This window comes from Nematolebias whitei, chromosome 12 (genome assembly GCF_014905685.2).
Source record: "Nematolebias whitei isolate Nwh7 chromosome 12, NemWhi1, whole genome shotgun sequence".
NCBI lineage: Eukaryota > Metazoa > Chordata > Actinopteri > Cyprinodontiformes > Rivulidae > Nematolebias > Nematolebias whitei.
Window position 1 is genome coordinate 22,626,796 of NC_056509.1, and position 11,941 is coordinate 22,638,736.

Sequence of the window (11,941 nt, forward strand, 5' to 3'; positions counted from 1 at the left end):
TCAGATAATGCTGGATTTTTAAAACCCAATATGATGTTTTTTTTTGTCAGGCTGACATTCAGTGCTTTAGGCCTGTGTGAGGGAATGGATTGTAGTCCGCTGCTGCAGGTAACATTTTTTTTTTACTTTTAAAAGCTAACTGCTTCACACAAATTTACTCTCACAGGATAAGTTTCCTTAGAGGAAAAAAAAAAGCTTCAATGGTGACGTCTTTGCTGTTATATCATTTTAGAAAAAAAAAAAACACTTTAGAACATTTCAAAACTATCTCCATATGAAATCCCACAAAGATGTACCTGCACATGCCAAATATCAATACAAAAATCCAATAAATACAGAAATTATTGCACAGTAGAAAGGCTCCATAGATTCCTAACAGATAAAATCCTCCAACTGTTTGCCATGAAACACCAAGTTGGGCATTTCAGACAAAATGTTAAAGTTTCCATTTGGTAATATTCTCAGGTGGCAGTTTTTGTGACGAGAAAAAAAAGATAAACATCAATTAATCTTAAATTTGTTTTCTAGAGAAACACAATCCAGCCGAGCCCCATTGTTAAAGAAGTGGTTGTAGGAATTTTGAATGTGAATGTAAGTGTTTTCAAATGTTTGTATGTGTGTGGAAGAATGTTTGTGTGCACTGTGTTCTTTATAATATATGGTTGCTGGCTTAACCTCTGTCCGCTTGCTCCAGTTTGACCTCACTGGCCATCAAATGTTCACCATGCCATTTCTTCATGTGTTTCTCCAGTGTGCTGTAGACACTGAACGGCATGTGGCAAATGTCGCAGCGATACACCTCCTTCCCAAACTGGCCATGCGTCTTCATGTGGCGCGTCAGCTTAGAGCTCTGGGCACAAGCGTAGCTGCACAGGTCACACTTGTATGGCCGCTCCCCCGTGTGGCTGCGCCGGTGGACCGTCAGGTTGCTGCAGTTCTTGAACACCTTGCCGCAGTACTCACAGGTGTCGTTCCGCTTATCTTTTGAACTGGGAGGTCTACCAGGTCCAGGTCCACGCAGGAGATGAGGCGTGCTGCTTCCACTGTGGCCTGAGATGCTGCCACCTTCCATCAACTCCCCTGGTGGGGTAGAGAAGCGGAGGCTTCCTGTTTCTGAGGAGGAGTGCTCAGATGAGGTGCCGAACGGTGACTGACGGGAATCAGTGAATCCCAAAAAAGGTTCTCTGATGAAGTGGCGTGAAGCAGCATAGCCAGCCAGGAGCTGAGAGTAAACATTTTCTGGAGAGATGATGGGTATGGTTGGAGGAAGTTCTAGCGGTTCTTTCTCTATCTTGATCCTCTTGTTGTTGGAAGGGCTTGGGCTGGTGATAGGAGTAGGTCGACGCTGGAATAGGCCAGGAAATGCCTCTGCTTCGTTTAAAGTAATCCTGCCATTCGTCAGATGCCTTGTCCCCACTTGCTGTTCTCTTTCTCTGTCTGGTTCTTTTTCATTTTCTCTTTCGGCTTCATCCCTCTCTCCCCCATTTTCATTAGGTTGTCTCTCCAGGTTTCTCTTCTTAGGGTTCAGTCTAAGATGATTGTCCATGTGGTTGTAGGGGTGCATGAAGCCCACCCCCCCATTGTCTACTCTGTCCCCAGTCAGTGGTTTCTCTTCAGGGGACTGTCTTGGGCCATTTTCTCTATTCTGGTTGAATTCCTGGGAGTCCTCACTTAAGTTGGAATCTGGTCCATTTCTTAACAATTCCTCCTCCTCTTCTTCTTCCTCTTCTTCCTCTTCCTCCTCCTCCTCCTCATCTTCATTCTCCAACTCCATTGCCCGTGCATTTCCTTCCCTACTTTTGTCCTCACCTTCTCCTCCCTCTCCTCTACTTCCCTGTTCTGGAGAGTCGGTCATGTTCCCAGACTTGTTGTGCATATGTGTTTTCATGTGCCTTTTGAGTTTGCTGGCCTGGGAGCAGGCATGATCACACAGGTGGCATTTGTATGGCCTCTCTCCAGTATGACTGCGTCTGTGGACAATCAGGTTGCTCTGGAACTTGAAAACCTTGCCACAGAACTCACAGGATTTGGCTTTACCTAGGGCCTGATTCTGGCCCTGAGTGTCTGGAGGGCTGGTAGAGCCATGTCCCCCCTGAGATATTGGTGGCTGCGGGGTATAGGTGAGAAATGTTGGGGGCTTGGCCCCAGGCTGGAAAAGTGTTGGACTCAACAGACGGTGCATGGGTGGCACACGGTTGGGAGAGAGAGGAGGTGTGGGGCCACCGTTATTTGTTGGGTTGCCTGCTAGTTCTCTCAGTCGACGGGAGAAGTCCATGGAAGGAGGCTCCATGGGGGTCATCCTCATTACCCTCTCAAAAGCACTGGGGTGCTGTGACAGCAGCCCCATTTCCTCTGGGCCCAGACGCTCTAGAGGTGGTCTAGGAGGAGGTGGGGGACTGACAAAGGGTGGTGTCGCAGGCAGCCGGGTCTCCATGTACCCTGGAGGATGGGGGTGTTCCCTGAGCAAGGGTGCAGCCATTCGGAGGAGGTGAAATGGGTTGTTGGTGTCACCGAGGAAAGTGGGAAGAGGGGAGCGGGGCAGTGCATCAACTCCCGGGGGAGGAGGCAGTGCCATGCGGGGAGTGAGGGAGCAGTTGGCTAGGTGGTTGTCAAGGTAGATGCGGATGCCATGAATGTTCTGGGCATGTTGAAGCAGGAACCAAGCGCTGGTGAAGGTTTGCTTGCAGGTTGTACATATGTAGCTGGACGGCTCATCTTTATCTGTGGGATGACAGAAACAAAACCATGGTAAATTCAAGCAGCCAATTAAAACACTGCATTTTTCATTCAATAACCAATTCTAATGTAAAATGAGTTTTGCTGTAAATGTTTGTGGTGTTTAGAAAATGATTGTTGCACTTAAATCCCAGAGTTTGATTGTCTTTCTGTTATTGTGTCATGAAGCTTCATAAGACGGTGTGTGTCTATAGGCTAATAAAGGTGGCAGGTATTGCCCTTAGGCCATGGCACATTATGCAAATTCTAATGTCTGCTAGGCTTTAATATACAGATTCATCTCGTCAATGCTGTCATTTCCATATGGTGGCAGGAGGGCGAACAGTGGGTTAAAAAAACGAGATAATGAAGAAGGGGCGGGTGCTGGAGAAGTGGCATCAGACACTGAGAGAAAGTAGACATGATAAAAGTGACTGAGACAATGAGTAAACAACAAAGACTCCTGTGTTGTTTTTAACGGGATCTACATTAAATAAATCTTTGCGTCACTGGTGTAGTAACATGTATAGTAAAAGAATCTCGCTGACAAATTACCCCTTTAAATGGTGTGACTTAATAACGGCAAATGAATCTATCAGTCACTGTGGCGTGGCCCTGTCAGCCTGCTTTTGACTCATAAAAAAGAGCCTTGGTAGAGGTTTGCCTAATTCAACGCAGGCTTGCCCTGAAGAGGTATTTCCGCAGTCTTGTGTTTGCTTGTGAGGCATCTGCATCTACTTTATGATCAGCGGCTACCGCAAGTGGAGTCAAGTTGGTACAGTGGTCCCAAAGCTCAAAGCCTGGAGGGCCAACACAGAGCTGGGGAAATAAAGCTTGCCCAGAGTTTTATGTGATCAAGAAAAAAAGTTCCTATTAAGATGGCTGACTGCCTCAAAGCCACTCTTTGTTATGGATTGTAAAACACACATGCAGACACTGATATGGGCTCAGGAACATTTTCTTTACTCGCTCCCTCACGGTACACAACCCTATACTCAGAGATCCACACACACGCTCTCTTGTACTGAAGAGAACAGATGAGCGAAAGCTGATGCTGGATCAGTGTCTAGTACAGGAAGCTGATTTGGCGCCGTGATTGGTTTGGCTTTCCTCTGGGGAGAAAGGGTCAGAGAAAGTTAATGAGGGGCTCATTTACTGATTCAGTCAGTTTTTCTCCGCTATTAGTGGCGCTCTGGTGTAGCCGTCACTTTCACCATTTGTGTGGGTTGGGACACGACTTAACTCTCGCCGCTAATATGTGCGCAAGAGCCCTCGCTCACACGCACGAGTGTGTGCGCAAACGTGTATATGGATATGTGCATGCGTGCGTGGGGCGAGTGGCGGGCTGCCTGCTCGTGTTTAGTTTGGCTGAGTTTCACACGGCCGCTTGGCAGCAGAGAGCTGGACAGCTTAACAGCTTGGACGGGGAGAAGAGAGCCAGACAGAGAAGGGAAGAGGAGGAGAGGGGTAAGAAGAGAGGTGGAGGGACTTTAAGGGCCTGACGAGCTCGGGCGCACACGCCTGCACACCAACACACGCCGAGGCTATTTGCATGCCCACCAGGGACCAAGGTACGTCTACAGACATTAGAGCTGTAGATCTAAAAATAATTAACATGAAGCAAAAATATTTGAGGAAAAAAATATTCTGAATCGATTTTTTCAAACTCCACTCTTTTTAATTTGTTATTTTTGTCTGCATGTTTGTGAACGTATTACTTTTAAGAATCACTGGACAGATTTTGATGAAACTGAAAATAATTATTGGATGCACATTTAAAACTTGTTTTTTTTTTTTAAGTCCACTCAGTTTAATAGGGCTGCCACAGCTAAGTGAACTTAGCAAACACCAAAATGGCTTGAAGTCTGACATTTATACAAATACTGAGCAGAAATCCAGTGTAGTTGCAGCTGAGAATAATTTCCATCTTATTCTGAGCACCGGCAGATTTTGCAAAACACAAACTATTGCCTAAAAGACAGCAGGCAAAATGCATTCCTTCAGCAAAGCCTACTTTCATTTTGTGTGTGTGTACAGCCCAGCCATCAATCTAAGTAATCCAATCCTGTACCTTCATCCCTACAACCTTCCGGGGCCCCCACCCCACCACCACCACAACAGCAACAACACATTTGCATCATGTCATATCTCACACAGGCGCACCATATGCTGGTAAAGGAAGCGTGGCAGCTAATAGAGTGGCAGCTGATGGTGGCTGCTTAATGACGGCCAAAGACAAATTTCATCAACTTCCCAAACAAGCAAGCAAGAAGAAAACAAAGGGAGGAAAGGATGACAGAGCATGGATGGGTGGATGGATGGATAGATAGATATAGATAGTAGGCAGGCAGATAGATGGATGGATGGATGCTGAGAAAGTGTTGCTGCTCAGTGTTCAGAGCAGTTAAAGCTTTCATTAAAGGCTCACAGTGGGCGATGTCATGCTTCACTTTGTGGTAATTACAGCTGTCTCTCTGACACGCAGTCACATGACCCTTCCTCTGCTGACCACCAAGGTCAACTACCAGTTACATCAGCTACAGCGTCCTCTCCACGCAGTCACTGATGCTGGACCTAATCAGCCAATTTACTCTGCCAACGCACACCGCCACACACAGACGTGAGTGTGTGTGTGTATATAAATGAGACAGGGATGAGAGGTTAAGTGAAATAGAGTCACAGCGGGTTTTGGTAATAATGGTACACTGCATTTAGCTGCTTTTTGTCATTTTGCCAGCAATTTGGGAACACTTTGGCGTAATGGAATTCACCTAAAAACAGCAAAAAAGGGACTGTCTGTTAGGTTTCCACCCAGGTGTTCACGCTGGCAGATTTTCCCATGAAACCAGGGAGCACAACACAGATCTGAAACCAGCTCAGGAGGGCAGCTCTTTGTCCTGCACAATGAAAACAAGGGCTAAGGGCCAGGAGGCCTGGAGGAAGTTATTAAAGCCTTGGCACATGCACGGAGCTGAGGTGGGCCAGTAATAATGCTTTTCCTCTCTCCTGCACTGTTTTATTTTTTTGTTGCCTTTTTACTAAACCACCGGGCCAATTAACCCAGTCTTCAGGGAATGAGATCTGAGCTTTACATCAGATTTTATTCCTTCCAGATTGGCTTTTATAGCCATCATTTTGGCTTAAAAAGTACAAACAAAATGCCAGTGAATGAAGGGGAGCCATGGTATTGACTGTTTGCATATGGCCAGTGAAGCTGAAGTGGTGTGGGGCCGGTAGGCGTGATGCAGGCTAATCATCTGGTGTAGACATTGATTTTTAATTTAGGAATTTACAGCTTCCAGACAGATTCTGGTTTATATTGAAAGCGTGTCGCACCATTTAAGTTTACCCTCATTCTTATCGGATGCTCTAAAGTTAAGATGGGACCATAGACAAAAAAGGAAACTTTATCTACAGGCTTGGTGTTTAAAAAAAGTGAACATCTCAGCTAGCAGTGAGAGGACCATAATGACTGTTCAGTGATGCCAGGTTACGTCTCACAAAAGCCCAGTGAAAAATAGAGCTCGAATAAAATCAAACGACATTGAGTTGGTTTGGTGAGCTGTAAAACTGACAAATACTGCTCAGAATGCTGCTGAAGAGCAAAAGGAAGGTGTGTTTTTTACCTGAAAAACCTTTGGAGTTAACCATTTCAAGATGATTGCCACAGATATTTGATCTCATCTAACTCAGTCCAACTCCGTCCTCCAGGGGCTGGAGTTGAGCTATATACTCTTTTTGCAACGCATCCGTCACAGACTTGTTTTGTTCTATGTTTGTGTGCATTGTCTCTATCAAATAAACCAACAATAATAATTCAAAAAGGCCGAAACTCAGTCAGTTTTACAGATATTGAGCTAAAATTTGCCAAGTCGTCTCCAGCGCATACAGATTGTTTCACAAAGTTAAATGTAAAACTTTTTAACTTTTAAAGACGTTTACGACTCAAATTTTTAGACTGACACAAATGACAATAAAAGTTGATTTTTTTTTTCAGTGTATAGCACTTTTGTTTTGCCTTTTATTTAAATTCAATTCAGATCATTCAAAAATGATTAACAGCACGTACAAAGCAAAAGAAAAAAAACGTTGAATAATCATCCGTGCTTAAGTCGTAACTAAATGTGTTTTTAGACCTAAACTGGAAATTCTGAACATATTCAAGACTGAGGCCTAAAGTTAGGATCATTAAATTTATAACTTTTATTACGTTGCAAGACCCCCCAACATCTGAGCGCTACACATCATCGCTTAAAACATTCTCGGTAACCGTTAGATAGATCTTCTCAAAGTCCAAAGCTATGTTAATTGACCATCTGAACTGTATTTCACTTTAAAATCAACATTCAAAGCTGTCTGTTTATTGTATGTTTAGGATAATGACTATATTCAAATTAAACGTTACAGAAATGATGTTCTACTCAACCAAGTGTTTGTGTCTTTCAGTGTAAATGATGATTTCACTCCCACAAAGAACTCTTTTTTTTTTTATTCATTTTATGAAACTCATTAATTGTTTAATTTATTAATTTTTATGTCTTAAAGACAAAAAAAAAACTTAGATGACCCTTTATTTTCTTCTTTGAAACTCAGACAGGACTGATGTTTTGGTTTTTGGACCTGAGCATCTTAGGAATTAATTTTTCAGTCTTTCTCCCTCCTTAGATGACATTAATCTGGTCTCCAGCTCTAATGTTAAAAATCTTGGTGTTGTTTATGATCAGGACATGTCTTTTAACCCCCACATTAAAAATGTTACCAAACCTACGTTCCTCCACCTGCGTATTATCACTAAAATTAAAACATCTTGTCCGAAAATGATGCAGAAAAACTGGTTCATGCATTTGTCACGTCTTGACTGGACTATTGCAATGGTTTATTATCTGGGTGTCCAAATACTTCTTTAAAACCTCTTCCGTTGATCCAAAATGCTGCTACCAGAATCTTGACTGGAGTTAGTGGGAGAGATCATATTTCTCCAGTTTTAGCTTCTCTCCATTGGCTCCCTGTCAAATCCAGAATAGAATTCAAAATCTTACTTCTAATCTACAAAGCTCTCAACAACCTAGCTCCATTTTATATTCGAGATCTTCTTGTTGCATATTTTCCTAACAGAGCACTTCGCTGTCAGACTGCAGGCTTACTCGCGGTCCCTAGAGTTTCCAAAAGCAGAATGGGAGGAAGATCTTTCAGTTCTCAGGCTCCTCTCTTGTGGAACCAACTTCTAGTTTCTGTCCATGAGGCTGACACATTGTCCAGTTTTAAGACTGGGCTTAAGACTGTCCTTTTTGATAAATCCTATAGTTAGGGTTGACTTGGGTTTCCAAAGCTATCCCTTAGTTATGCTGCTGGAGGACAAACTGACCACATTTCTTCACTCTGCTACTCTGCTCAACCTGTTTTGTATTTGTAGTTATTCTATCCTTGACATGTTGGTTGTCTTTCTTCTTTAAGGGGTACACCTGGACCTGTCATTCTGTGTTCGTCTGTCTCTCCATCCTGTCCTCTCAGCCAATTCAGCCAGTTGAAGCAGATGTCCTGAGCCTGGTTCTGCTGGCGGTTACTTCCTGTTAAAAGGGAGTTTTTCCTTTCCACTGTTGCCTTTGTGCTTGCTCAGGATGGGAAACTGCGACAAAGTGACGATTCGATGCAATCTTTAGATAGATAACTTTCACTAATTTACTTTTTTATTTAAATGAATGTTTCTGTTCAGTGCCCTGAGAAGAATTGTGCTGTGATTTGGCGCTATATTAAAAAAAAGAACTGGATTGAATTAATTAATAAATTCCAATATTTTGGACCATATCCGTCTACATATATTTTTGACTAACCTGTATAAAAACAGGTTGAATGAATAAGTCAACCCTGTCTGTTTGTTAGCAAAATATCCCATAAACTAATAATCTTTTGGACTCATCCTAACTCAGTCTGTCTGCCACAGCTGACATGATCGTTCACAACACACACTTTGAATGCTGACGGATGGATCGTTTTAATTTTAATTGTATTATTGTGTGGAATGATGCTGCTTTATTATTAGGCACAGGAAGCGTCGGAGCAGGTGTTGGTTGTTAGGAAGGAGACGACGAGGATGTGCTGCAGTAGGTGTCACACGCTCGCGTGTGCGTTGCAACATTCCAGAGTTTCAGGTGCGCTTTGCTGCTCCGACATTCCATCATGGGTGACAGAATGCCACAGCTACAGATTTGCATACGGAACAAAGCCGCCTGCAGGCTAGGCCACTGGGACATAAACCTGAAGCCCCTCCTCTCCCCTCTGTGCGTGCACGCACGTGCACACAGATCGCACACACTCTTCACACACGCGTCGCCTGCACGAGCTCTGGGAGTATGTGCATGTGCACCTGTCAGGGGTTAGCTGACACCTCCGCTGCTAGTGAAGCAGCTCCTCATTAGCATGGCTGTGATCTAGGGGTCCCTAGGGGTCCCAGCCTCCTCACCTCACCTCTTACCCCTCCCTAACCCCCCTGCACCTCTGTTCCTCCGCTCTCCCGTACAATCCCTCCTCCTCCTTCTTCTGCGCCACTCTGTTCGTCACAAAGGCGACTAATCAGGGGCCAGGGGGCCACGCTGATCAACTGCATGAGCCTGCGTGTCGAACGGAAGGATGCGGACTTCAGAGAGCAGCTGACTGTCACACACATGTCGTAGAAGAACGAGGGAGATGGAGCTGAGAAGAGAGGCTGTGGAGGGTGGCAGTAGCAAGCGGGGGGTATGGCTCTCACACAGTGTGGCTGGCTCCATGCTAACTCAAACCAGCTTGGGCCTGCTAACAATATACATCTGTGTGTGCGTGGGGTTGTGTGTGTGTGTGTGTGTGTGTGTGTCTGCAGCCAATATGACCAGCTGAAATCCCCCGACAGTCCAGGAGATGATTTAAAGAAACATCGCCCCGTAAAGCATTTACTACAAAGTGGTTAAGTGTTACACATAAATATTTATTCTTTTTCACGTGTTTCTACACCTTTTTTTTCTCCTTCTTGTCTCCTTTTGGAGCACCTGTACAAGATACGAGCGCTCCGCCCTGACCCTCATGCCTCCTGGGATGTGGGTCAAATGAACAAGAAAAGGGAGGCTCAGGTGTCTGCAACTGCTTGATCGCAGGCACGCACACACATGCACTCTGCCAAGGTCCAGCTGCACAGCAATGCACAAGTGGAGAAGGCTCTTGTGCGGTGCAACTGAAGGAGCGTACTGCCAGTGGGCGAGCTATCTGAACTGGGGCACGGGGGGACACAATGTGAAAAGTAACCGGCACGGCCTCTCCGTCAGTAAAGAGCTACGACATTTGGCCAGAGTTTCAGGACAAGACAAAACCAGAGAGAATGAAAAAGAGAGAAAGAGCTTCATGAAGTGCATCAGCTCAGCTTATGTTGTGTTTTTTCTTTAAGCCTGACTCATTGCCATCAGATCCCAGCACATTGCATTTGTGTGTTGTTCACACACGCTCGTGGGGTCTGCAGCCTGTCAGGCGAGGCTGACAAATGGACGACACTCAGTCGTGCTTGTGGTTGAAAGAAGATGTTAAGAAAACGGAGGGGGCGACAAAGTCAGGGCTGTGGAAAAGTCTCAAAAGGTGGGAAAAAAAACATCAAACGAAATAAAGTTACAGCCAGCGTAAAAATAAAAGTGATTTGTAAAAAATAATAAGTTTTTCTTGATTCGAGCGCTTCTGTTTGCTGTGAAATGTCTTCCACTTTAACCTCTCACACCATCTCCTTTCTATTTTACCATGACACTGCAGCAGACAAACAGGTGATGTAAAAAACAAAGACGCTGCTGTGTCATTCTTAATGTGTGAGTCAAATGCAGCGATTGAAACCAGAAAACAAATCTATTAATAATCGGTGGGAATAATACGGGAAAAACTGGGCTCTCTAATGCAGAAAGAAAAACACCTCTAAGATATCGAGACAACGCTCAAACTGCTTTCATAATAAAATGTTTGAGGTTTTACATTCAAATAAGCCGCAGAACAAGAAACTGACTTCAGCTTCAGAAAGACGTGGCCATTCTTTTCTGTCGGTGATTGTTTTTGAAAAGAGATTTTATTTTGCACACAAATAAGTTCGATCTACGGGACTTCTTTTTTTAATTCTCATTTTAAAAAAAACAATTTCCTTCCACGTGAGTCTAACAAAAACACTCAAATATCTCTGGTATGCCATTAGTTGGTGAGAGCGTCCACAGCAACAACATATCAAACTGCAAAGATTAAAGGTACAAAACTTAGCTAAATATTCTTTTTTTTATTTATAATTTCATCAAACAATCAAAAATAAGTCAGGACTTGAACTCCTCCTAACCCCTCGATGTCATTTCTGAATGGACCTTAGAGGCGAGCGGGGTTGTAGCCAACCCACCTCTGATGTGCTTTTGTATTGTGAAGGTACATGGTCCGTGTGACAACCCCCCCCCCCCCCCAAAACAAAAAAAAAGATTCAAAACAAGTGAGAATAATGATGACGCACAGCAACTTGGCATTTAGCTTAAAAAAACGAGCTAACCATAAAAACTACCGTATTTTTCGGATTATAAGGCGCATTAAGCGAAACAAAACTGTCAGATAAGTCAAACTTTATTCAGCTCATTCTCAATAACTACATACAATTGGTGCTCAACCAGAATTAATACATAAGGTGCACCTGATTATAAGGCTCACTGTCGATTTTAGACAAAATTAAATGATTTTAAGTGTGCCTTATAGTACGAAAAATACGGTATCTCTAAATGTAATTTGTCATTTTTTTAAAATAGATACGTCTGTCACGTATTTAATGCATTCCACTCCACATTATTGCAGCTCCACGCCTCTTTTGGTTCCACAATGTTCACTTTATTTTTAGAGGCCCATGTCTCACAAGGTGACCGGCTACTTTGGCAGTTTGTGAAAAGTCATGGGCAGCATAAAGACAAACTGGTCACCATTTTGTTTTGTGGAAGTGCCTAAAGTTTATTAGCAGCACAATCAGAATTAAAATGTACAAACGGTGAAATAAAAGCCTTGTAAATATGGCTCTGTTGTTGTTTTGGGTTCTAGGGCACAAAGTGAGAGTCATCGTTTCTGAAAAGCTCCATATCTCCAGTCTACATGGATTCACTAAAAACAGCTTTAAAAAATCTCTACTTTGAAAAGCCTTTTTTTAAAGTTTATCGCTACTCAGTATTTAAAAAATAATTTTAAAACTTGTAATGCCATAACTCCC

General features: G+C 43.6%; 1 protein-coding gene across 3 annotated transcripts in view; it reads right to left on the reverse strand.

Moving 5' to 3' along the window:
* Positions 1-543: 543 nt before the first annotated feature.
* bcl11bb (BAF chromatin remodeling complex subunit BCL11B b) overlaps positions 544-11,941 on the reverse strand; it is a 30,309-nt gene continuing 18,911 nt past the window's right edge. For all 3 annotated transcript variants that reach the window (XM_037685740.1, XM_037685742.1, XM_037685739.1), the window contains one exon: positions 544-2,721. In XM_037685740.1, coding sequence (XP_037541668.1) covers positions 671-2,721 — 2,051 coding nt within the window. In that variant the 3' untranslated portion in view covers positions 544-670. The remainder of the gene's footprint in view (positions 2,722-11,941) is intronic.